This window comes from Corvus cornix, chromosome 14 (genome assembly GCF_000738735.6).
Source record: "Corvus cornix cornix isolate S_Up_H32 chromosome 14, ASM73873v5, whole genome shotgun sequence".
NCBI classification, from domain to species: domain Eukaryota; kingdom Metazoa; phylum Chordata; class Aves; order Passeriformes; family Corvidae; genus Corvus; species Corvus cornix.
This window is the reverse complement of record NC_046344.1, coordinates 1,739,612-1,765,204: the sequence shown is the minus strand read 5'-3', so window position 1 is coordinate 1,765,204 and position 25,593 is coordinate 1,739,612. Positions and strand designations below refer to the sequence as shown.

The following is a 25,593-nucleotide window of genomic DNA, read 5'->3' as shown; positions in this document are numbered from 1 at the left end:
GTAAGCAGAGAGGCAGATTTTCAGTGCAATATGGAGATCCTTGGTTCCTTGCAGTGCCTTCTCCTCTACCTACACTTGCCTCCCGTTGGTGACAGGCATTTGCGTGCTTAGAGTTGTCAAAAGTATTTCCTGGGTAGCTGAATCCAACCCACTTATTTAAAATCTGCCCTGAAAAGGGTGCATCATGCTCAGCACTTTGCAGCAGAGAGGAGTCACTGGAGCAGTCCAGACCTTGTGCCAGCCCTGTGTGCTGGGGGTGTGGAACTGAGCTGCTGCAGGGACCAGAGGATGCAGGGAGGGATGAGGCTGGGCTGGCCTCAGCAGCAATGGGAAGGGGGATTGAAAATCATATGCCTTCAAATATGAAAGATTAATTGGTTCCTTCTTGCTTTGTTAAACATTTGGGAGTTTCTTAGCCAAAATGAAAACAACCAGGCACAGAGTCTGGGGGGAAGGTGTCTGGATTACTGTGCTGAGCACAGCAACCATGGAAGGTTGCACAGAACAGGACTTTGATGTGATTGCTTCATATAAGGACAGATCGACCTGCTGTAGTGCAGGAATCCAAGCAGGGAAGAGTGCAGTATAAAGTTCAGCCAAGACAAGGTGCTATAATACACAAATCAAAGTCACAAGATGATATGGAAAGAAGAAACATGAAAAAACACAGATCATTAACCAGGATTAGTGTCCACAAATGCCACATTCCCCTAAGGAAAAAAATCATAGCTGGCTAATGGAAAGCTATAAAAAGAGATTTAAAGATGAATGTTCTGCTAATAAATGTGCATCTAAAATCTGTGATCTTAGCCAGAGCATGGCTGCTGCAAACACCTTATTAGAGTCACAAAACTCAACAGGAGTGATTAATGTATATCTGAGAGTGCTGGCTTCCCAAAGGAACAGGGGAACCCTGCTGTGAATGCCTCCAGATAGACTGTGAGGAGCAGGAGCTTCCACAGCAGCACATCTCATTTTCTTTTTATTTTGATGGGCTCTCTGTGTGTGTGTGATACACAGCTTTCAGGCTAAGGCTGACAACAACCCACAGAAAATGGTGTGTGATATGAATCCTCATTTCTGGGACTTTGCATGGAAAATGCAGCCTATAGGAACCAAGCTGAGGGTATACCAAAACAGATCCAAAATTTTGAAAATTAAACATCAGCTTCTTGTAGATAAAAGTACTGCAGCCTTGATGGGATTTAGGACATGATGGGTGCTGGTAGTTGGATCCAGTCTAATGAGATAAGAAAGGAATATACAACTCACGCTGAACATCTCTTGGGAGAATACTTCATGTATTTTTAAATTATTGTCAATACAGAAGTAAAAACTTTACTGACAAAAATATGAAACTTGCTGTAAATTAGTATTATTTACATTAATTCAGATCTGATTAGAGTCAATGAACCACAGCTAAAATCAAGATTTAGATGCCTTTTCTAACACACCATCAGTACCAAGAAGAGTTGTTTGTAGTGATCTTACAGAAGCAAATGGAGAAAACTCAAAGCTCCCAAGCTCTGAGAATGCTCTTTGCATTGTGGTTTTGGAGAAGAAAGGGAGGCCTTTAGTAAAGAATGCAATGGGCCTGGTCTTCACAGATATTTTAAATTATCTGGACCAAAAGAAATCCAATCCACATAAACAGTTCAGAGAGAAAAAGCGTTTGGGTTTTTTCTTTCCCATTCTTTTTTCTTTTTTCCTTTGGCAGAACATGCTTAATATCCTGTTCACCACAACTATCTCTCCAGAGAGAAAAATTTTATCCCTGCTGTACTTTCTAAAGCAATTGGTAACCTCTCTGCCTTCTGCTTTAGTAGAGTTCTGAAAAGAGTTGCACACTCTTTGGAAAGAGGGAAAGGTAACGAATCAGTGTGTAGGCTACAACAACTGCTATGATAATTTATAAGCAAGTATCTACAGCTTTCCCAGGGCTCTCGAGTGCCTGTTTTCTTTTATTCACAGCATTCAGGACTTTCTTTCTTGGCCCGAGCTCCATCTGAATGTTGCGTAGATCTTCATCAGAGCATAGCATCAGGGCATCTAAATCAATTTTTTCCCTCATGAAGACTGGAAGAAATTCATCCAGCATCTGTGATGCCAGAAACACTTCAAGGGGTGTATTTTCTGCTTCCTCATCCTCCCAAATGACTTCTTCCTCATTCCAAGGGACATCAGCGCTGTTTTCAGCATCATCTTCCCCGCCATTCTCAGCATTCTCATACTGAAACAGCTCACTGGCCATTGTAAATCTTATCCCTTCTTTCTCAGAAGACACAGTTTCAGGATTTACCTCTGCAGCCAAATTCCTTCCAAACACAATCTTGCCAAGACCTGGCCGCTGAAAAATGGAGAGCTGACTGTCATTATCAGCAAGGTTTTTCCCTTCGCGGTCATCCAGTAATTCATCCTCCTCTTTCTCATCAAACAAATGCATCACACTTCTCCTACCTGCATCATCCTCTTGGTCATTTCTTTGTGTTTCCTGCCTTCTTGTGCTGTCGGCTGTCTTTTTTGCCTTGAGTTTCAAGGTATCTTTCAGGTTTTTGGTTAAAGTACTTGTGGTATTTGAAGCAAATAGACCAGGCAACTTTACCCTGGAGTGTGTTCCTTTGGAAGAATTCACCGTGCCAACCCTTTCTTTAATGTAATTCCGGTTCATTTCATGCTGGTGTTTCTCTTGGCGCTTCTCACATTCCTTGATTTGTCTCTCGACGTTCCTCTGGGCCTGTGCCTTTTGTTTGGAGACCTTCTTTGGATTCAGCAGGTTCTGCTCGGTGGCGGCTTTGTCCAGGATCTGGACGCAGTCCTTGCGGTCCCTGCTGGCCGCCGCCTCCAGGGGAGTGCGCAGGTCGTTGTCCAGAGCGAAGATGTTGGCACCGAAGTTGATCAGGAAAGAGACGCAGTGGATGTGGCCATTGCAGGCAGCGTGGTGCAGGGCCGTGTTCCCCCAGATGTCACACCTGTCCGGATCACCCCTGCCAGGGAGAACAGCGCACCGTGAGCTGGGCTACCCGCGCCGGGCCCTGCAGTGGCCCTGAACAGACACTGAACGGGTCACTCTGCTCTGAGGAGAACAGCCCAGGGACAGCTCAGCTTGGCTCCAGCCACTAGAACAGGGCTGCACCCACTTACACAAGCCCTGAGCGTGGCTCTGTGTGTGGCATGAGCTCCAGTTCCTGCCCTGTGAGTTAAACGAGTTCCTGGGGCTCACTGGGACTGCATGTGCATCTCCCCCTAAGGGAGCCCGGGCATTTCCTTTGTCATCCCAGCGTCTGGCAACTCAAAGTAGGCTCAGGCTTTGACTCAGTCTCATTGAATTACTGGCAAAACTGTTTCAAGAACATTTGCATGGAATATTTAAAAGTGTTCTTTGTGACTCGTTCCTTTTGCCTGTCAAATACAGGGCAGTTATTAGGAGGTTTCCTCACTGGCCACAGTGATGTATTTTTGATAAGCTCCTGCAGTAACTTTCTAGGTAGGTAATAGGTAAATGATCAGGAGTGAAGCCCTGATTACCCATTTCTCTCCATTGCTATTAGTTGAAGCCCAGACAGATGCCATTGTTTTCCAACCCTTTTGTTCTCTGTAAGTTGCTTTTGCTCATGATGATTTGAAAAGCAGAAGCTCATTTGAAAATAAAATGCCACATTTTTCAATTGAATTTAAAGCCAGTGAAAAGTACTGCTTGATTTTTAACTCTTGCACTGACTTCACACTGAACTGCTGCCTGCAGACAAGAATCAGCTTGAATATTTCAATAAACATTTGGCAAGGTCAGCCTTAGCAATGTTCAGAACAGAGCTTTTGTCCTCTTGTGACCAACAAATAAGGTGGCCACAGAAGCCCAAAATTTTTCTTGACTTCAGAGCCAGGGACCAAATTTTCAAGGAGAATTTCTACTCTTGGGAGTTCAAGCATTTCAGTGACATTTCAGAGGTTGGTGCCACTGCAGCTGTACTGTGAAAGACTTGGTACATCCTGTCACAAAACGTCCTTCAGGCACTGATCTCTGGCTTGGAGGCTCTGAAGAAAAGCAGTAGCAGGTTTGTTGAGGGCCAGATCTGAACACATCCTTCAGCCTGAGCTGCCCAAGGCAGGGGTGAGGTCAGGGGTCCGGCAGAGCTGCCCGTGCTGCCCGTGGGAGCTCAGGCTTTGCTACAAGGAGGTGGCAGCTGAGGATCGAAGTTTCTCCACTCAGACATGTGGAAACCACGTGTACATATTTCTGCCTCTGTGGCTGTGCCCTGGGGAGCTGCCTGGCTGCCTGAACTCCCACATCAGCGAGCTGCCTGCGCTACCCTGAGCCCTGGGAGTGCCGGGTCATGCGTCCTCCCCCAGGTCCCTTCGGAGCTGTTTGTGGTCTCTTTTCCCTGTGGAACCTGCCAGCCTTTGAGTCTCAAACAATTGACAAGCTGGAGTGGCTGTTCCCAGCTCAGTGGGGCTTTGGACAAGGTCTGACATCTGCTCTGGGTTCTCATACTCCTCCTTTCCCTGCTTTCCCAAGGAGAAGGCTCACACCAAAAGGCAGCTGAGAAATTCTGCTATTTGGTTTTGCCTTTATTCATGTACCTGCAAGGCAAGCAGAGAAAATATCTCCTGATGCCTGGGAAGATAAATTATTTCAAGATGAAAGGGGTTTATTGTTAGTATTGCTATGCTTTCCCAGGGCCAAACGTGTTGCAAGCTTGAGAGTCCTAAAATCTGCAACCACTCTAAAGAAAACTGCTCTGTACCTCAGAGCCTCTGTCAGGAAACCTCCTCAAGGAAAGGACAAATTTGTTAAAAATAATTAAAATACTTTCTCACAAGAAAACATTAAGTGGCTGGAGAACAGATTGAAAGTCTTCTAAAATTCAGAGTCTCTCCAAAAAAACAGTGAGAGTGCAGCCATACCTCTGACAGCCCTGTCTTGCTGATTGTGTCAAGAAATCTCAGATTAAAATAGAGGTAAACACATATGTTTGAAGATTTTGAGGGTGATACTGTCCCAAAGCTGTCCTCTGCCAAGAAAGAGACTTAGAAATACATGAAATAACAAATATATAGAAATTTTGATCTTTGTGTCATCTGCTGTGATTTCTGTCAGCTTATGTGGTAGAAGATACATTTTTCACTTAAATTTTGAAAACAATTATTTTGTTATTTGTTCCTTAGCTAGTTGTTCTGGCTAGCAGGTGTTCAGGGACAAACCTTATTGACAGGTATTTCCTGGGAGCTGCCTTAATTGCACAAGCTGGAAAACTGTCAATCTATTTTTGCTTGTCCTGAGGAAACAGCAACAACCACGCAGTCCAAAGGTCTTTTTTATTGGGATACTACAGCCACACCTGAGCCCAATGAGCTATAAAGCAAATCTACTAAAAAACCCTTTTTTTCAACTCCATTTTTAATTAAAAAACCTCAGATGCATCCAAATAGTTTTCCAACTGTTCCCTGCAATCTGTTCACCGTTCTGCAAAAGAACATTTTATTAACTGTATCTCTACACAAGAGCAGGTTTTCTTTTGTTAGATGTTATTACAGAATCACAGCTTAAAAGGCAGGCTCTGAGCAAGACTGATGGTGGAGAGGTAATTACCATTTCAGTAAGACATTTAAATGACACAGACGTTTTACTACCAGAAAATAAACCTGTAGAAAACCTTTCTTTCTTTTCTTTTTCTTTTTCTTTTTCTTTTTCTTTTTCTTTTTCTTTTTCTTTTTCTTTTTCTTTTTCTTTTTCTTTTTTTATGGTTTACAAGGGTCCTACCACAGCTTCTGAAACAGCGTTCTCAGTTTTAGTGTGATGGTAGTTGTCAATGCTAACAAAGCAGAGAAATAACCATTTTAGATGTTACTGTCTCAAAACTGTTGTGACTCACCTCTGGACAGCATTAAATCTTCACAAGTGCCTACTAACGGCACTTTGGAAGCAAATGGGAGATATTTTTTGCCAAAAAAATTGTTTCAAACAATGCATTTCTCTATAAAGACTATCTCAAAGATATCCTCAAAGGTTCTTGACCACCTTCTCCAGTGAGAAAAGGAAAGGTCCCAGGGCCCTGCTCCTACGAGCTGCTGCCTGCAGGCTCCACACACGATGTGGTCCCGTGGATGCTGAAGTGGCTTCACTGACAGACCACCTGAAGAACTCTTCAATCCCTGCCTGAGAAAATAATGAACAGACCCACCTGCAGGTTCTGGACTGTGGATACAAAAATGCTGCTAGCAAGGATTTTCTTGCTATTTTCTAAGTCCATGAGAGACTTTTCTCTCTCACAGAAGAGGTAGCAGGGAATGTAAGCAGCCAAACACCTGCAACCTTGTAAAGTCTTGTTTATGGTATAGTACAAAAATATTTTGACAATGGATGTTTTAGGATTTTAGCCAATCACCCCAAGGGGTGGCTGACCGTTTGTCCAATTAGACTATGAAGAAAAAAGTCTATAAAAGGATTTGTAAAATAATTAAATAAATCAATCTTGCTGCACGATTCCTGCCTGCTGGATCTTCTCTCCTCCTCCTCCCTTCAGCTGTGGGACACGGTGATATACCCTAGGGCATTTTTTTTAATACTGGACCTAAACCACTGCCACTAAAGAAACAATTCTTGGCAATGCATTGAAAGAAATTACTGTGATTTTCAGCCTTTTGGGCCCGAGGCCATGGGGGTGTTAGAAACACGAGCAGTAATTGTGGTTTTGGGGCCCAGGCTTTAAGCACTGGAGGCTGGCTGACTTACCCCCTCCGGCATATGACTTCCAGAGCTTCCAGGTACCCGTGGTAGGCTGCCAGAAGGGTGGGAGTGATCCCATCTTCATCAGAAGCGTTGAGGTCTTTCCTAGTGGCTTCTTTCAACAGGTCCACATTGCCATCAGCCGCTGCTTTGTGATACCTGCTCGACATTTCCAGCAGCTTCTGGTTTCCCAAAGCAGCTCTGAGCAATATCCAGACTTTACAGTCACTCTTCCATGGCAGGGATCGTTCATTAATGATTACAAGCTGAGACGTCCCTGGGAGGAGGGGAATGGGGAGGCAAAGTTCATCCTTGCAGGCTCTTTCTCTGCAGCTCTGCATCAGTAATGAGGTGTGGTGTGGTGAATGTGGTGTGTGAATGCTCTCATTTCCTGGAAGGTGGCTCTGCCATGTACTAACAGCTTGTTGAAAATTTGACTACTTAGAGAGGGGATCCGTTCATCTTCCCCATGTCTTTGCCTGACTGTTCTGTGGAAATTGCAAAAGGACTTTGAACTACAAAAAGAACTTCAAAAAAACCTTCAAAAGGCTGTGATTGTCAGTGTGACCAGGCTTCACCCCAAGTAATGAAGTATCCCCGAGTCTGATGGGAGGAAATGCATGAGCCCTGCATTACCTTTACTGGGGAAGCCCTTTGTAACCCATCTTTTACTGGGATGCTGCCTCTGAAAACAAGTCACTCCCCTGCTAAACCAGACACTTCCATGGAACCCTTTTGTGTCCACAGACTGGAAATGATGACCAGGGTGGTGTTTGGATAAAACCCCCAACAGGTCTGCAAGTCACAGCTGGCAAGTCCACAGCTGTGTATATTTCGTCAGGAGATCGTCAGGAAATTGGCAAATATAAAACTCTTTTTACAAGTATTGTAATCTTTGTTTTAGATACAAAAAAAATATATATGTGCAGGATTTCCTCAGGACAGCACAGGGAATTTCAGAAAAGGAAACATGATGGGCCTGCACCCACTGCCCCACCTGAGCACTGTGGTCCTTGCCTGGGAATAGATGGGTCCATTCCCCATCACAAATAACAGCTTCTTGGTTTAGAAACCATTTCCCCTGATTTCAGTGACATTAAGGGCTACCTCTACAAGCAGAAACTTACAGAATTAGACTAATTCTAACTTCAAAAGAATTACTAAGAGCAAGCCATATAAAAAAGCCAGTTTTCAAAGAGCAGCTGAAAAGTTGGTAAGAGGCTACTGCAGCTTCCTGCAGTGCTGTGAGCTCAGGGTTCTTCTGGCCACATTCACAAGAGCTGCCACATAAACATTGCTTTTTGCCAAGCTGTTTTCTGCGACTCACTGAGTTAACCTGGATCCGAGACTCTACCCTCAGCAATTAAGCAGTGGGGTTTTGTTGCTTGTTGTGCCCCCATTAGAGAGAATCACAAACCAGCTCCTTGCTCAGCGTTGGTGCAATCCCCAAATGGAATTCTGCCACCTCATTTACATCCCATAATTCTGCCCCTGTGACACACCAGAGACCTCTCAAAATGGGCTTTCTCTCTTCATTATTTTCTCAGACAGGGATTGAAGCGCTCTTCAGGAGTGAACTTGTACCGACCTATTTCTCCCCACATGGGGAGTCAGTCGGATCCTGTGACAGGTTTGAATCTTTGAGTAAACCAGTCCAGGTGGGAGTAAAGCAAAGCTCTGGGTGTCCTCCCTGTCACCCCCAGGCACAGCTGTCCCTGGTGCTGTCCTGCTGTCTCAGGGAGCTGGGATGGGCTGTGCTTCACCCAGGCCAACCTCCACCCCACTTTAGAAGACAGTTTTACTCTCAGCCCTTTCTCAAGTTCCCTGCACTGCCTTAATACTTTTCCAATAAAAATGCAGCCATTTATTCTGTTTTCTTTTTAGCAGGCCCAGCACAGAATTAAATTTACAGCTACTAGAATATACACATGTGATTAGCTGTTTCTTAATGCCACTGAATTTTATTTCCTTTACTAGGCCTTTTTTGAAGACTAAAATGAGCACCAAGTCACATACTGCTTTTACCACCAGTGCCTGGTAGGAGAGAGGAAACATTATACACCCATGAGAAGTGATTTGGTGGCAGAAGAGTCCTTTTAATTTTCAAGATCCTTGGTTTTTACTACAGAAGTACCTTCATTTGCATTTCTCTTAATTAATCCAGCACACAAAGTGTTGATTTCAGAGTGATTTTTACCATCAGCATCCGAAAATATTGATCTTAAACTTACCCTGTATAATGCTAAGTGGGAAACTATTGTACCAAGTTTCAATTAGAGGTAAAGAAAAACCCATGTAAATTGGGGAGAAGCTCCAGAACTTTGCAAGCCTTGTTATTATTTCTGTCATAAAAGTGGGCATCACAAAAAAGAAAGAAAAAAGAAAGACCAAACAAAATCTTCATCTGTTTCTAAACTCCTGGTACTTGTTCATCCTTGTCCCATCCAAAAACCTCAACTTGAAATGCAATAAATGATTCAACATCAAATGAGCTACATTTCTCAGCCTGAATGGAGATTATTCTTTTGAGACTAAAGCTAAAAATTGTGAACTTTTTAAACTCCCTGGATAGTTAGAATGAAGCTTTTATTTTTGTGTTTGAAAAGAACTTCAGAACCATTCCACTTCCAATTGAAATGTCTTACCAGGCTCAAGAGAAACTCTGTTGTGATGGTACGTGTTGTTGTAAACTAATGAATTATTTAACCAGCAGCTTTGATTTGTTATTGCATTTTACTGTGTATATGGGTATTACTCTATTAATTTGAGAACTATCTGAAATAAAATATTACAGTTAAATAAACTATCTGGATTGAAAGGCTGCAGCCTCACCAGTTAGGTTGCTGTAGGTAACTTGGAGCATAAATCTGCAGCGATGCTGTTGTGGCATCTGTTCTGCATGAGGATTATCCAGCACAACATTTCCTCATTGCAACTTTTATAAGCACCAAATGTGGTATGGTAAAGGCCATGCAAGGGGAGGCAAGGAAGTCTCTGCTTGCCTAATGAGATCTTTGGAACTAATGGGCTTAGAGAAGAATGAAATTAGTCACACTGGGTAATCGTGGCTACACAATTCAGAGATGATGATGACAACATTTAAAACAACAATAAGAGCTTATTTCTTCACTTTGTAGGGAGGCAAAGCTGCTGTGCCCCAGGGCACACTGCTGCTGGATGTCCTCTGGAGCAGCCAGTTCCCACAGCCAGGCTGAGCCTGACCCACACCAGGCTGAGGGTCACCAAAGCCAGGCTCAGGGTGACCCACACCGGTGCTGCCTGACACCCAGCTGACGTGATTGTTGTTCTGCTGTGGGCCAAGGGCATCCCTTACAGAGCCTGCACACTGTAGGGCTAGGAGCAGGGACATTATCTGTTGTATCACAGGGACTTCTGCAGGTTTTGCTGTGAGTGCTCAAAAGTGGAAGTCCTGACCTGGCATTCAGGCTCTTTGCTTTGTTAAAAGCTTTTGCTTGGTTTTGGGGACCTTTCCCCCCATGATATCATTATCAGTGCTTCAAACTGTCCCAAGGAAGGCCATGTTGAGCTCGTTGGTGTCTCAAATGCTGTCCTGCTGCCAACGTGTGAGGGACAGGGACAGCAAAGTGGAACAGAGAATGCCACTCAAGAAAATAACTGCCAAAACAGACATGCATTTTTCTGTGAAACATCTTGAAAGGGAATAAAGGAAATACCTTATCAGAGCAAGAAAAGCGTGCCTTCAAAACAGAAGGCAACAACAACCCATGCCAAAGCCTCAGTATCACCTGAAGGTCTCCTGTGAGCCTCCCCACTCAAGGGGCAGCAGGTGCAAGTGCTCTGCTCCCTGGGCAGCAGAGAGGTGGCACCTGTGTGAGCCAGGCCCAGGGATTATATAACCCTCCCTGGGCAGCTAAAACCCAAGCTTGTGGTGTCAGTGAGAAGATGGGGCTTGAGCAGTGGTGCTGGAGCAACTCAAGGATGTGGTGAGTCAGGTTTGGGATAGAAGGGGAGCTGGGCCCCTTTATTGATGCTTTCTGATTGGATTCTCTTTTCCTTGCAGGTTGCTGCTCCTCTTTGGATTTTTGCTGCCCTTAGCCCCTTGTGCTGAAGGCCTGGGGGATCAGGATCTCTTGGGTAAAGTGCCCTCCCTGGGCGGGCAGTGGGGGGGATGTGGCTTTGGCTTTGCTTGGAGCTGCTTCCCCTCTGCCTTGGCATGGAAGGGGCTCTGGAGGGTGGCTGGCTGGGGGGCTTGCAGGGTGTGTGCCTCCAGCAGGGTTTGCTGCAGCTCATGGTGGTCTTCCCTCTGCAGAGAATGTGACCTGTCACAGGGATGGGATGGAAGTTGAGTTTTCCAGAGAGCTTGGCAACTACTCCTGGCATGTGTGTGTGGTGGGTACGTACTGCTGCTGCCCTGGCCCTTCCTGCTGAGACCTGCCTGCTGCAGGGCTAATCTTCCACATCCCTCCTAGATGTGAGTGGTGAGGAGATCGTGTCCTGTGACCACACTGTGGATTATGAGAGGCTGACACTCCGTGTCCTGTTTGCCAACTGCACTAGCCTGCAGGTAAAGGGGTCTTCATTCTGGGAAGCTGCTGCAATGAAGTTGAGATTTTAATTTTTTCTCTGGACAGGACTGGGTTTACTAGGGTTTCTATTTCTAACTTTCTTCAAGAGTAAGAATACTTATGCTTCTGATAATTTAAAACTGTTACAGAAGAACACTTCATGCCAAAAGCTGGAAAAAAGAAAACCAAACCTACTGAAATTCTTGTTCTTTCAACAAATTAATTAAATTAATTTATTAAATTAATTAATTGATTAAATCCCTCAGAGTGTGCCATAAATGTGTTCTCCTGTAAAGGACTTGAACTACTTGACAGGTTTTCTTGTAGGGAGAATGGACCAGGGTCAAGAGTTTCAGAGCACCAATCTATTTAAATGTATATCTATTGACAGACAATTAACATTGCATGCTGATCACAGCTGTTGGGGCAGAGTAGTAAGTGGGAGGCCAAAACCAGATGCTTCACTGGTATCTGTTGCTTTTAAGTATTTGAAATACCAGAAGTCTGTTTTGCTGTTTATCAGCTTAGTTTTTCTGGATAGCTGACTGGTGCTACAGCCTGCTACTCCTTGGAGTTTTCTTCTTGACTTCTGCAGTTATCTTTGTATCTTCTGCTCTTCAACCTAACCCTGTGCCCCCTGCTTTCCTAGAGAGCTCATCCTTTTCCTCTGGGCTTTTAAAACAAGAAGTTATCTTTTTCTTGCACTGGTACAAACACCTAAACCTACTTTGAAGTTAAAGTTCAATCCTAATGGCTTTTAGCTGCCCTCATGCTGTAGTGAGTACTGCTGCCTCTTTCTAATTAATATCTCTTGTCTGTAGCATGGTCAGCACCAGCTCTGGTTGAGGCTGATGGTGAATGACACAATGGGAGAGAAGAATGTCACCTACAGCACTCACTGTGACAGCGTTCATGCAGATAAAGTCATTACTCCTGTGTTTGCTGGTGCAACAAACTGCACAAAAGACTTCATGGCAGTAAGTAGAGGAGTGGGAGTGCCATAGATCCTGCTCTGAGGCTTGCAAGGCAGGGTGGCTCCTGCAATTGTGTGTCTGGGATCTGCAGAAAGCTGGGGAAGGCTCCAGTGAGCTGCAGGGAGGTCGCTTGGCTGCATGCTGATTTTGGCTTGGCTGCTGGCTCTTTGGAGAGCTGGTTTGCAAGTGGTCATTAATGATGCACCCAGTCTGGCTCCAGTCTTATTGCAGGGGAAGCTGATGTTGGCTGTCTGCTTTGGGAAGCTGTAGTTGAGATTTTGCTTTGTGGCTACAACCCTGCAAGTTCCTGTAGTCTAATTCCTGTGCTGTGTTTCAGGTTGCCTTCCCAGGACTCATTTCAAGCCTCAGTGATGAGCATATGGTATGTTCCTTGTGAAGGGAGCTGGGGGGGAATGCCTGGGTTTTTGGCCTAACCTGGGCCTGATGGCTCCAAGCTGGGGAAGGTACCTCTTGGATGTAGTTCCATCTTGCTGGAAAGCCTAATTCTCTGCTGTCAATATAGGGAGCTGGGAGGTGGCAGCCCTGCAGGCTGAAAATCTGATGCCTTGATGCCTCTGTGCCTTCCTTCCCTAAGCAAGGATCTCCTGCTTTGCAGGTTGCAGCCACTCCAATGTCCTGGAACCTGTCAGTTGATGATGGAACCAGAATACATCAGCTGAGCCTTGGGCAAGCAATGCAGCAAGGCTATAACTTCCTAGTTGATGGCCACAACCTGATCTTTCAGGTGGCCTTTGCTGCCACAGGAGTTGTGTCCTACAAGGTATGTGAATGGAGAATCAGCACTGGGGAGTCACACTGCCCCTGTTTGGGCAGTGCTCTCTCCCTCCTGTAGACCTGGGGAAAGCATTTCCAGGCCAGGGCCAGAGCTGATGTCAAGCTGCTGCACTGCTGGGCTGAGCTGGTGTGTGCAAAGCTGTTGGGCTTTGCACAGCTGTCCCTGACCTGCCTGGCACAAGGAAATGGGGAGGCACAGTGTGCCCCTCAAACAGCAGCAGGGTGAGTGGGAATCTCCAGAAGCAGAATTCTAGCCACAGCCAGCCCTGTGAACATCTGACTGGCAGTCTTATGATCAGCAGCTGTTTTTAGGAAGGGTGAGGTGGGAAGAAACTGCTGTTGCAAACATGAATAGCAGCAAACCTGAAGCTGATGCAGTACACTGCCCTCTGGGGCTGGTCTTATGATGGATCAGGAGCTGAGCACTGTCTAATAGAGCTTCCTCTTCTTTGTCAGCACAACGATAAAGTGCTCTACACTGTGGCACTCAAGCTCATGTACGGCCCTCCTGAGCGTAGACTGACTGTGAAGTCAAGAATGCTTTGTGCTCCAGGTAATGCATGGGAAAAATCAGAACCTGACCTGCTTTTGCCCCAGGGAAAATGATGTTATATTTATCAAAGGTGTTGTTGCAGGTCCAGCAATCTGTAATGCAACACACATGACTGTTGCCATCCCAGACTTTCCAGGGATCCTTATGGATGTGGATGTAGAGAATAAGACCATCCCCATGGATCAGCTTCATGAAAATGGAATCACTCTGGACACACAGAGAGGGGTCAGGCTGCATATTAGCAGGAGAGTCCTTAAGTCCAGGGTGAGTTCTGATCCTTGGAGTCAGAGGTGTTGGCATGATCACACCTCCTTGGTGTTTTGAGGCCCAGAGCAGAGTAGCTTTGACCTTGACTAAGCATCTGTCAAGTCTGTCATGCCCTGTGGCTGGCTGAGGTGTGATTAAGATGAATGCAAACTGACTTTGTAGTAGATAGAGGCACCATGCAAGGCAACTTGGGTTTCCTGGAGTCTTTTGGCAAAAACAGATGGAGGTGAAAATATTCCTGTTGGAGGGGGATAGGTGTTTGGCATGCCTGGAGCAATGCAAATGAGTTTCCCCTGAGGCAGCTGTGCTCTTCAGGCTCAGCTTATTTGTTAATCAGCTCTAACAGGTGCATGTGTTAAAATGAGCTCGTGTAGCCACACTCCAAGAGAGTAACTCTTGTCTTTCAGCTGCCTGGGGAGAGCTGCTCAGGACTTCAGTACTATATGTCCCCTTTGAAGCTGGCTTTTCACTTCCATGGGGAGACTGTGGCAATGGTGATGCACCCTGAGTGCCCCTGTGAGCAGCACACACCAATAGGTAAGTGACTGACTCCTGCAGCCCCTCAGCACAGCTCATTCTTATACTTTGTGTTGGATTAGTTCATCTCACCAACAGCTCCTGGCAGACAGAGCTGTCACTGGCTCACATGATAACTTATTTGAATGTCTGTTACAGCTGCTGTATGCACCCAGGATGGGTACATGGATTTTGAAATCCTTGCTGAGAGTACCACCCCACTGCTGGACTTGGATACACTCAGGCTCAGGGATCCTGTGTGCAGGCCAGCCTACAAGTCACCTTTGAATGACAGGGTTTGGTTCCATGTCCCCCTGAACGGGTGCGGGACCAGGCACTGGGTACGTGTGTGGCCGGGGTTGGTGGGATTCAGGCATTGGGAATGCCCTCACTAATGCTGTTCTTTACCCACAGTTTGATGGGGAGCAGATTCATTATGAGAATGAGGTGAGGGCATTATGGACAGACCTTCCCCTGGGCAGGATCTCAAGGGACAGTGAACTCAGGTGTGTCTGGAAACCTCTTTAGGCTATCCAGTATTGTATTACCCATATATCAGCATGACTTACCTGCTCCTTCCTTGTTGCAGGTTAACAGTCAAGTGCTCCTTCAGCAATGGTGATGCCTCCCTCACTATAAAAGTAGACAACCTTTCTCCTCCACCTTCTTCAGTGAACCAAGGTTCCCTCTCCTTAGTACTTCTAAGCTACCCAGGTAAAGCTGGCTCTGGGCTCAGTGCCTGGGAAGCATCTGGAGCTTGTGGAGGGGAGGGTGTATGAGTGAACTGTTCTGGTACATGGACTTCTACTGTCCTGGTGTGCTTCCCTCCTGCCCATCCATGCTGCTTGAAAAAGGTGCCTCAGATCTGTGGCCCTAGGATGGACAGCAGTTGTTGGAGCAGCTGCTGTTGAAGAGCTTGAGGCCCTCTTTGCACCCTGAGGTGTTTAACAGGGCTTTGGCTCTTGCAGAGGACTCGTACAGGCAGCCGTACCGCGAGGATCAGTATCCGATAGTGAGGTACCTGCGGCAGCCCATCTTCCTGGAAGTTCAGGTCCTGAACCGCAATGACCCCAACCTCCACTTGGTACTGGATGACTGCTGGGCAACGGCCTCACGAGATCCAAGATCACTTCCCCAGTGGAATATTGTTGTAGATGGGTGAGTGCCCTGCCATACAAATGGAAGCACCTTTTGCAGCAGGTGGGAGGATTCCCTAATTCTCCTCTGCTCCCTCTTTAGTAAGAGAGCCTTAAGTATGAGGCCCTTCCAAGTAGTGCCCTGGGATGCTGGAATTTGTAGGAAGAAGGTAGCACCTCAGCCTTGAGCTTTAATCTGCTGCTTAAAGAAGTCAACACCAACAACCCAAACCTTCTCTACCCTGATGTTCTGACTTGGTTCTTATTTACTGGCAGGTGTGAGTATGACCTAGACAGCTACAGGACTGTGTTTCACCCTGTGGGACGTGGTGTCAGCTATGCTAACTATCGCCAAAGGCTGGAAGTGAAGACTTTTGCTTTTGTCAGTGGTGACAAAGCCCTTCCTGGCCTGGTAGGTGACATTATTCCCCTACTTGGAGGAGCAGTTATTGTTCCAAAATGAACAGACCGCTCATTCCTCTCATTCTCTGTCCCAGGTGTACTTCCACTGCAGTGTTCTCATCTGTCACCGTTTTCACCCAGACTCCCCGTTGTGCATACCGAGATGCCCAAGGCCATCTAGAAGCAAGCGAGGTAAGTCTGGGTGGATTTTAGCTTGCACTGATCCAAGATACCCCACTGCGCTGTGGGGTTCAACTGTGCTGTGTTACTGTTGTAGAAAGTGGGATGGCAGCTGTGAACCCTGCTGTGGCAAGCCTGCAGGGCCCTGTCCTCCTGGTGCCAGAAGAGTGGTCTGCAGCCCGAGGTACTGAGCCAGTGTGGTGCTGAGGGGTGTTGCTTGGGCTTAGTGAAGTTCTATCTCCACAAACAAACTGCTTTTCCCCTTGCTTTGCAGGGAGCACTCTCCTGAGCAAGGAGGCATGGGCTGGCATTGCAATAACTGCTGTTGGTGTTCTCTCTCTGGCCACAATGCTGCTATTTCTGGCTTTTCTTAAGTGCCTAAAAAGAAGAGCGTACATGGTAAATGTGGTAGGTTAGTGTGTATTTCCAAATAAACTTGGAGTAGTCACTTGGTGAATTGTCTGCTGTGTAGTCCCTCTCCTGCATCTAGTTACGTAAATCAATGCTGCTCATCCTCGGAATGTCTCCTTAGTTGAGATTTGTCTTTAACAATGACTATAATACTTAATTTCCTGAGTGCCTTTGTTCTGAAACAGACCACTGCTGTGTTAAATTCTTGTTGGACTTTGCAGCCAATTTCCTTTCTTGAATTGCTTATCATTATTCACAATTGTGATTCCATTCAATTGGGTTTTTAAACATCCATTTTGTGCCAGTATCTGCAGTTATGAGTAGCTCCTGCAGCTGCTCTTGTAAACATGAGCCCTGCACTGCACCTGGAAATTAAAACCTGGCTTTACTGAAATTGTTTAGCAACACCCAGCACTTGTGTTAAAACATTACTGTTAAAAACTCCTTTGTCCTGATGATGGGAATCAGATCCTTACAAAAGGTCTTTGAAGGAAATACAGAGTGAAGCCTCCCTTTTCTGCATACAGTAGTCTAGAAGGACGTTAGAAAAACCAGTGGAACAGATTCTTCCTGCTGCCAGAGCTGACCTTCTGATGGCTGGAAGTTCTATTGGCCACTTACTAGGGACACCAGGAGTATGTAATTTGGGGTCTCAAACTGGGGGAGGAAAAAAGTGTGGGTACAGCTAAAGCTGTCTTGTCTGCAGATGTAACACTGCCCACCTGAGGTGAGGCAGTTCATCATGCAGTTCTTATTTTGTATTTGGTACACCTTGCCTTGCACAGTCAAGGAAATGATGTGTAAAATACAAATGCATGTGCCAGAGTGAAAGCGCTTTGTTGCAGTAGGAGTGTAACAGCCTCAGGTTAAATGTTGTGTGGCAACTTTGTGGGAGCACGGACAGTGATTATCTCAAGTCCAGCTCTGTGTTCTGAGTATGCAGGGTTTCAGCTCAAGCCAGTGGCCAAACCCTGCCCCTTGTCAAACATGCTGTGCATAAACAGCATGGGCTGGGGCTTGTCTGCCACAGCCCCTACTTCCCTTGGGCATTGTTAATGAGCTGTTCTTAATGCAACAGATTTCAGGCTGCATTTTCTAAGTATTAATGTGTATTTCATGCAAAGAGTGTGGAGTAGAGACCATGAGCAACATGATTATTAGACTTTAGGGTAGTGTTTAATAAAATTTATAATAATATAAACACAATGAAATAACGAATCTCATTGGATCCACTTAATGGCAAGTCAGTTACTGTCATCAGCCTGATGGAAGATAGGGTTGAAATGATTACTTAAGCTATTTTCCAGCAAACAACCTGCTATACTTAAGTCTTGTTGACTTAGCACTTGGCTGGAATATGAAGTATTTCTGCAAAAGCCAGATAAGTGGTGCTTGAAAGAGGGTTTATGTACTTGACAGTGTACTTAACTGCATGGGCTCTTTAGCTCTTCTGACCCAAACAAGGCTAATCTTAATATTCTCCCTCTCCATCCTTCTTGTTCTGAGGCATGGGGGAAAAAAATCTCAGTGCATATTCAGGTAGAGAAGTTTCCCTGTTTCTCATTGATGGAGTTTGAACCTTTGCTCTAGGATGGCTGGAGTCTACTAAATAATGTTACAGTGACTGTTGTGTGAATGTAAACATGCTAGTTAACATCCCAATAAGCTACACTATTTCTCATGTATCTTGTATACATGAATCTGCAGACTTGCACTAGTGAAGGTATTTAAAATAACTCAGGTACCTTCAGTAATGGAAACAGTGCAAGCTTTAGTTTTGCTCTTTGACTTCTGTGTTCTGTACTATTTTTACTGCCTGAGGAGGTGAGACAAAGAGGTTGCACATGGTGACAGCCATCTAGGTCAAAGAGAAAGTTGCTCTTGCCTGGTTTCTGCCCCTGGCTGATATTGTCTCTCTAGGGAAAGATTTCAGCTGTGGCACAGGAGGAGATCTGTCTCTGGGAGGGTTAACTATAGCTCTCTCAGGGTGGCTCAGTTGTGCTCTTCAGGGACATTGCAGGGGTGGTTTGAATGAAGACTCACGTAATTAATTCAAATCAAGGAAAACACAAGATTTTGTTCCCTATTTTGTAAATAATTTACTTTAAAGCCCAGCTAGATGCATTCCTTCCCTCTTCCTCTGTGTGTGCTGCTGCCCCTCTGTCCCCTGTTAAAGTGTGTTATTGGGAAAGTTTAAGCTCATCTTACAAGTAAAAAAGATTCCATTCCTGCATTCAGGCAGATGTCCCCCTCTTCTGACACAGGGCAGGGGTGAGGTGAGGATGATGGTCCTGCAAGAGGAGCCAGAGGAATTAGTCAGGGAACCTGCTGCAAGTGGAGGCAGCATTGACTCTGCACCCTGAGCTCAAGCAGCTGCTTCAGGAACTCTTACTGCAGTTGGTTGCTCCAACTCTCCTTAGACATGGGATGTATGAGGTCCCCTGGGGTGTAGGGCCATGAGGGTGGTTGCCTATTAAGGCGTGTTTATGCCTAAAGTAAGGGGCTGTGAACCAGGTCTGTGAGGGCTGAGTAGGCTGAGGAGCTGGCTGGGAATGGTGCCACTGGGGTGGGAGTCTCCTGCCAGTTTCTTGTGGGGTTGGTGCTGTTCTGCAGGAAGCTGGGAGCAACTGAGAGAAAGGGGACTTGGCAGCATCACCCCAGCCTGTCTTGCTAAGAACTTCTTAGCTCTACTGCAGTGTTTAATAATTTAAAGAAGAAAATAACCTATGCCCTCCTTTTAAGGGATGGCCTTACTGTCTCCAGTAAAAACACCTACTCTATGCTGACCTAGTTTTTTCTTCAGCATCTCCCTATTGAAAACCACACTGCAGTGATGGCACAGCACAAAAAGCAGCTCTTGGTGAAAAGGACACAGTGAGAAGCCTTGAAATGCCCGATAAGCATGCAAAGGTCAGGGCAGCAGGAGAGAAACTGCTCCAAATTTACCTGCAGGTCACTGAGGAGTCATAGCTTTAGCTCCTGATAAGTGTTGATGACAAGAATGAATTGTATAATAAAAAATAAATTTAAAATGCAGAAGGAAATGGTTCATGTGGGGTCAGACTCTGAGTGGGACTGAATTAACTTATTTTAGAGTCTGCTGATGTTAAGTAATGCCTCTTCCCTTCAGCAGAAGATAAGGGCGTAAAGGAAATTCAGGAAGAAGGATTCAGCTGTGTATCCATGTATAAGTTGTGCTATAAAGGTTTTGAGTGTTGTTACTTTAGACAGGTCTAAGGGCTTTATTGCTCTGTCTTTGGAGGTGCTCCCTGGAAAGCTCTTGCAAGCAGCCTTGCCTGAGGGAAGGCTGGTTATGTGGCTTTGTAATGTTTGCTGAATTAATGTGCCATTAAAATAAAGGGCTCCTGGAAGTCTTCTGGGGATTATTTCACTCTACAGCTCAAGTGTGGGGCCAGCTCAGCCTAAGGGCTGAAGCTATTTACCACCACTACTGTGTGGAGCACATTACAGCTCAGGTAGGCTTTGTGTCTGTGTTTTAGTCAAGCCTGCTGCCTGTTCACACAAAACTAAGTAAAAACTAATTTAGACCTTAGACACCTGCGTTTCCTTTAGAGGCATGAGAAGGTGAGTAATCTTCAGTTTTTGGCTCAGCAATGTTTGCCCTATAAAATCCTTTAATCAAGGAGAAAAACTCAGCTCCAAATGTAGCCTTCCTAAAAGGAGATGTGAAAAAGTTGTTTTTACTGTAGAATAAAACAGACTAATAAGACAATCTGGTTAAACAAACAGCACTTTATTAAACTAATGTAGTTAGCTACCTTCTTAATGCTTAAAAATAAAATAGCACTTGCAAAAATGAATAAAGTTTAAACAACATACACAAAGGTACAACTTGAAAAGCAAACCAGGCAATTTAAATACCTAAACAAATAGGAAAAAAATGCAAGACCTAAGCATACCCCTGATATGATAAGGCAATCAGAATAAGGAAAATATCCCTCTGGAATAACATAACATCTAAGGGTAGATAAAAGCTTAGACTGTGACTTAACATATAACAAACCCACTTTTCCCTGCATAATAAATATAAAGCAGTGGCAGGGGCTACCCATACTATTTTAACAGAGGTTGTTAAGGCTAACAAATATTTTTCCACATTCAAAACATGTTTCTACTGTTCTGAACTTTGGCAGTTCTGTATCAAAATGACCACTGCTATGTACTAAGCAGAGTATATTCAGAACTCCAGTATCTGAGAAATCAAATACCTCCCTCCCCTTTCTGTCCACCTACTTGCCACTGACTCTGCAGTTATTAACAATTATTATTGCATCCCTTTACCGAACTCTATGGAACATTCCATCATGCACATACACTTACTATTGCAATGCACTACTGCTTGCTGGTTATTCTTAACATCCCTTTAACAGTGCCAGTGTAAGGTGTATATTGGTTTTTCTCAGTTTCCAGCAGTACACAATGGTTCAATGCTCAAGGAGTAAACAATTACATAGCAAAGGCTGGAATTGTACAGCTAAGTGCCTAGGAAGTGGGAGAAACCCACTTATTCACTCTTTGCAGCATTGGCAGAAAGATCCAAGCCAGGCTTCTTCTGTGGCAAGCTTCCATTAACATCTGGCTTCCTTATCTGATCCCTGTAGACATAAGAAAAGAATGGTTTTATAGGCTGTTCTTCTCTAAGATTATTGTCCTTTAACTTTTTGCTCAAAAAAGCTGAGCAATGTGAGATGTCCCAGACAGGTTTGTATCTGCTGCTGGTCTACCTAAGCTTCTTTCAAAAGACAGAGGAACACAAAAATAGATGGTATTATCTGTTTTACCATCAAAGCTGTAGGTCAACAGGGCTGGTGTGCAGGTTGGGTTGTGTGCTTGGATATGCTATGGAAAATGGAAGTCTTCTGGAACTGGTGGGCAATGTTGTGGACCTGGCAGCATGCCCAGGAGCAAGTGTGAGCACACTGGGCCTTGCACCATGCTTTTGTCCCCCTGGTGCCATCTCAGGCAGCTTTGTGTGTCTTTGAGAGCTGTGCAAACACAGCTGTGCTGAAGAAGCAAACTGAGAAAATCTAAAAGGGAGCAGCTGCAGTTTTTCTCCTTGCTCTTCCCTCTGCCTCAGTGATTACTGTGGTTCCTTCCCTGGCAGATATTTCAGGGGGCCACAGGTGGCACTCCAGCACAGCCTGCTGCTGCCTCCTGCTCCCAGCTGCCTGGCTGAGGCAATGCTGACTGAAATAGACCCCAAAGTCCTGGGAGGCACAACTGGCACCCTGCACCTACGAAACTATCCTACAACCCCTGCTCTTTCTATTTTGACCATACTGTCCCTTTTACATACTCCTCTGCCTATCCCAAATCTACAACTGATTTTGGTGCCTTACTCTACAAATGCAGGTAAGCAGAGATAGCTGGGTCATCATGCAGGAAAAACTGTAAAACATTCATCCCCTACACAAAATTCAACTTGGCAATGGGTTTTAATGACATTTAAAGCAACACACTGGAGTGAGACAAAGTTGTATTTTACTGCCTGATGTCATGTTGTGTTAGCACATTCACATTTAAAGACCATTTATATTTCCTCCTTCCCACCTAGGAAAAAGGGCATGTATTAACACTCATTAGAATAGCTATTGATGATCAGACACCTGTAGGCTGCGTATTAAGCCACGAAGGTAGCCCAAGATTCAAAGCATTCAAGAGCCATTGTTAAACTAAGCAACAGTGGCTCAATTAGAAAAAAATGAAGCAATGAATGCAATAGTACAGTTGCAGAGTTTGAAATCCAAGCATGGATCAAGACATCCATACTCACCTTGATGCACACCAGTAGTTGACCAGAGTTGAAAGTGCAACGTAAGAAACACTCAGCACTCCAGAAACTCCCAGGGACAGTGCTCCCAGGCCACACAGCACACAGAGAAGGGCTATGCCACCTATGGCTATGACAACACCTAATAAAACAACAACAGTTTTTTATTTTAAAAAGTCTATGTACAAATTAGAAGAGTTGATATTCTACCATAACCCCAATCTCAAACCATTTGGGAAAACAATCTTCCTCAGTCATCTGGCTAACTTCTATAAAAGCTGTGCATGCTCAAGATAACTGGTTTAGGCATATCCTGGTGGCTGAGATTAGAAAGGAAAATAGGATTTCCCCTCTACAGAGTACACTTAATCAGATTACTATTCTTCTATTAAGAGTTTTACTACTGCTGAGACCTGAGGACTACACACAGAAATCCTCAATTGCTTGGACTCAGACTTCCAGAGGGAAGAAGAGAAAAGGAAAAGATAACGTGCCTTAAAAGGGAATAGCTAAGTACACACATGAATGCATACAGTACCTTCCATGACTATCACACCAATACAGGCCATTACAGCTGTTGTAACAACAAAAACCAGGAAAAACGCAACGGGAATAGCTGACACTGCAACAAACATCAGGAGTGATAAGGCAACAAAAGGATGGTCATCTAAATATTGGCCAACGCGGGAATTCATAAAGGCAACAACCTGCAGATGAAAGAAAAACATTTCAGACTTTTTTTCTCTCGTCACAGATGCCTTTCACAGATCACTGCCACTGCAGTGAACTACAGGTAGGATAGCTCTTTTGCCAGTCTATAGCTGGAATAGGGAGCAGCTGTTGCCTCTTTGTTTCAAAAGCATGGGGACTTGCTGCAAATTTAGATAACTTCAGAGCAAATATAATTCTACCAACATGTTTCTCTTGGACTCCCCAGTTCTATTCTTGCACAAATTATAAAAAACAACAAATCCACAAAAAACCCAATCTGAAAACAAGTAAAAAAATAAGTCAGTCTAGCTGCAGTTTTCACTGGGGTCTCTGCAACCATTGTTTTGAACTATTTGAGAATTTGTTAATTTAAAAAATCTGCAACATTTAAAAATTATCAATTTTCTTTTATCCATGGCTTAGTAATAGCTGCAACCTGCTCACCTGTTGAATCTAAGTACAGTGCAGGCATGTCTGTATCAGAGAGTTGTTAAGAATTTAGTAACGCTACTAGTAAAAAAAAAATCTTTTTACAGAGGCAGTCATAGCTATACTCTGGAATTTTACTGCAGTAGTTTCCCTTCCCTTAAGGAAACATGTATCCTAGTTTTGGTATTTTATCGATAAGGAAATGTATTGTAGTTTAGTTATTTTTATAGCAGTACAACCATTTCACTAAAATGCCACTCTATCATCTCAAAGAGTTATGCCAGTAAAACAAAAAAATGCAGAACCAGGCCTCCCTTTTTCTTGACTGAAGGCGTGGGAGGACAGGCCTTCCGATAGGCCTCACAGCGTTCCTTCAAAAATAGGGAGCGCATTTAAATAAATCAGGGTATGTTATCCTGATAGCTATGAAAGGAGCAGCATTATAAATATATAAAATTACAATCCAGACCCACATTTGCGTTGCTGTGGATGGTCTGTATCACGGAGTGCCAATGCTTCTGTAGTTCCTGCATTTCTTTAGACATGTTATTAATCCTCAGCCCCGACCTCTTCTGAACAGCCAGTTCTCACTCAGCCATCCACTTTCCCTTAAAAATTAAGGTACAGTTAATAACAGGCTCATACAGATGCTTTTTGAAAATTAAATTTTTTTTTGTATAATGCAGGTTTCAGATGAAGTGATACACAATCTAAAACATTACTTTTACAAAGACACATCTAACGTAGGCTTGTCCCTGCAAGCTCTTCTGGAACTCCCAAAGCCAAGTAGCAAGATACAGGTGACTCTCACCTTCTTCCTTTATAACATTAACCCTGTGCTTACCCGTCAGGGTGTTCAATTACCAGTAAAAACACCACTTCTAACTACCTGCATGGACAATTTGTTGCTATTGATGCTGGAAACCGGTAACACGCTAATGAGACTTTTTTCTGTGAGCATCCTTGTGCTCAGCATTGAGAGCGTATCTCATACAGCTTCAAAACTCTGCACGTAAAGCCAAAATACTTCCAGATGCTCTAACATATTCAATTATGTCAGTTTAAAAGAAACCTCAGTGCAGCAATCTCCCTGAAAATGTCCAGCTGCTGTTGCCGGGGGACCCTTACGAGGGGCAGGTTAGAGGAGGCATTTTCCTGTTTGCGAGGCCGAGCAGCCAGGGCGCCAGTGTCCCTGCTGTGCCCCTCCTCGGCACTCGGCGCTGTCACACGCAGCGGTCGAGCCCTCGCTGCCGGCAGCGCTGGGCAGGAGCTGCCGCGGGGCGCGCCCGAGCTCGGGCGTTACCTCGGCCACCGCCCGCGGCCTGCACCGGGCACCCAGAACCGCAGAACCGCGGCCAGGGCACCGCCACCACCCCCCTTCTAATCACCGCTGCCGCCACCCGCACTAATCAGCGCCCCGGGCGGACAGCGGCTCCCCGGCGTGTATCCCCCGGAGGTAAGGGGGGACACGGCCCCGCTCCCGCGGGGCTACCGGGCCGCGGCCCTCTCGCTGAGCCGGGCGGTGCCGGAGCCCGGGCTGGCGGAGCGGTGCCGGGCGGCCCCGGGAACGTCCCGCTCACCTGCGGCTGCCGCCCCCCGGGCCGCGGCCCCGCTCGGCCGCTCCCCCCGGCTGCCGGGCCTGCCGGGCTGCGGGAGCGCCGCCGCCGCCCTCCCGCCGCTGTCTCCTCCCCGCGGGGCCGGGCAGAGCCCGCCTGGCGCGGCCGTGGGCGGGCAGAGCGAGGGGCCGCTTTCCAAAGGCCGCCGGGGCTGGGTGGTGGCGGCTGTTGCCCCTCTGGTGTCCTTTCGCGTCCCCGTCGCTGTCCTGCCCTTCACCCCGGCCCTACCTCAGCCGCTCGGTCCGGGCACCCTCATGAGTGTCCTAGAGATTTGTGTTGCTTTAGGACACACAGCCTGGAGCTTTTTGGAACGGAGGACGGAAGATGAGGGTATCTGCGGCCGCCGTGCCGCTGTGGAGGCGTGCGGAGGCTCGCTCGGCCCCAGGAGGCGGTGGGCACCGCGCCTCACGGCTCCGGTGCCAGCAATCGCTCCGTGGGTGTCTGCAATGCCAGCATCCCCGGGCTGCGAGGCAGCGGAGGCAGCTCGAGTGGGCTGGGAGTGTTCAGTCACGCCGTGAGGAGCGGTGGAGCGGCTGCTGTG

The 25,593-nt window shown here is 45.8% G+C and overlaps 4 protein-coding genes across 5 annotated transcripts in view; 2 read left to right on the top strand and 2 right to left on the bottom strand.

Annotated features, from left to right (window-relative positions):
* Positions 1 to 1,282: 1,282 nt before the first annotated feature.
* ANKS4B (ankyrin repeat and sterile alpha motif domain containing 4B) lies at positions 1,283 to 6,978 on the bottom strand. The gene is made up of 2 exons (XM_010392476.4): positions 6,731 to 6,978; positions 1,283 to 2,984 (listed from the first exon to the last, which is right to left on the bottom strand). The coding sequence occupies exons 1-2, from the start codon at positions 6,892 to 6,894 to the stop codon at positions 1,910 to 1,912; spliced, it is 1,239 nt and encodes a 412-aa protein (XP_010390778.1). The 5' UTR covers positions 6,895 to 6,978; the 3' UTR covers positions 1,283 to 1,909.
* A 2,769-nt stretch (positions 6,979 to 9,747) lies between these two features.
* On the top strand, positions 9,748 to 16,547 carry ZP2 (zona pellucida glycoprotein 2). The gene is made up of 17 exons (XM_039560522.1): positions 9,748 to 9,782; positions 10,767 to 10,840; positions 11,176 to 11,270; positions 12,093 to 12,248; positions 12,583 to 12,627; positions 12,862 to 13,026; positions 13,497 to 13,593; positions 13,676 to 13,857; positions 14,268 to 14,397; positions 14,536 to 14,717; positions 14,791 to 14,882; positions 14,966 to 15,090; positions 15,345 to 15,534; positions 15,789 to 15,924; positions 16,010 to 16,106; positions 16,192 to 16,278; positions 16,369 to 16,547. Exons 1-17 carry the CDS (start codon positions 9,748 to 9,750, stop codon positions 16,509 to 16,511), a joined length of 2,031 nt encoding a protein of 676 aa, XP_039416456.1. The 3' UTR covers positions 16,512 to 16,547.
* Positions 16,548 to 20,238: 3,691 nt separating this feature from the next.
* On the bottom strand, positions 20,239 to 25,516 carry TMEM159 (transmembrane protein 159). 2 transcript variants are annotated; one of them, XM_039560333.1, is made up of 5 exons: positions 25,281 to 25,516; positions 23,910 to 24,044; positions 22,835 to 23,003; positions 22,300 to 22,438; positions 20,239 to 21,121 (listed from the first exon to the last, which is right to left on the bottom strand). In XM_039560333.1, the coding sequence occupies exons 2-5, from the start codon at positions 23,979 to 23,981 to the stop codon at positions 21,031 to 21,033; spliced, it is 471 nt and encodes a 156-aa protein (XP_039416267.1). In that variant the 5' UTR covers positions 23,982 to 24,044; positions 25,281 to 25,516; the 3' UTR covers positions 20,239 to 21,030. The 2 variants fall into 2 exon arrangements, with proteins under 2 accessions (XP_039416267.1, XP_039416268.1); XM_039560334.1 differs by lacking the exon at positions 25,281 to 25,516 and adding an exon at positions 25,017 to 25,122.
* The window catches only part of DNAH3 (dynein axonemal heavy chain 3), a 59,779-nt gene continuing 58,945 nt past the window's right edge, over positions 24,760 to 25,593 (top strand). The window contains exon 1 of the mRNA XM_039560328.1: positions 24,760 to 24,892. The gene's annotated coding sequence lies outside the window, so the exon portion shown is untranslated. The remainder of the gene's footprint in view (positions 24,893 to 25,593) is intronic.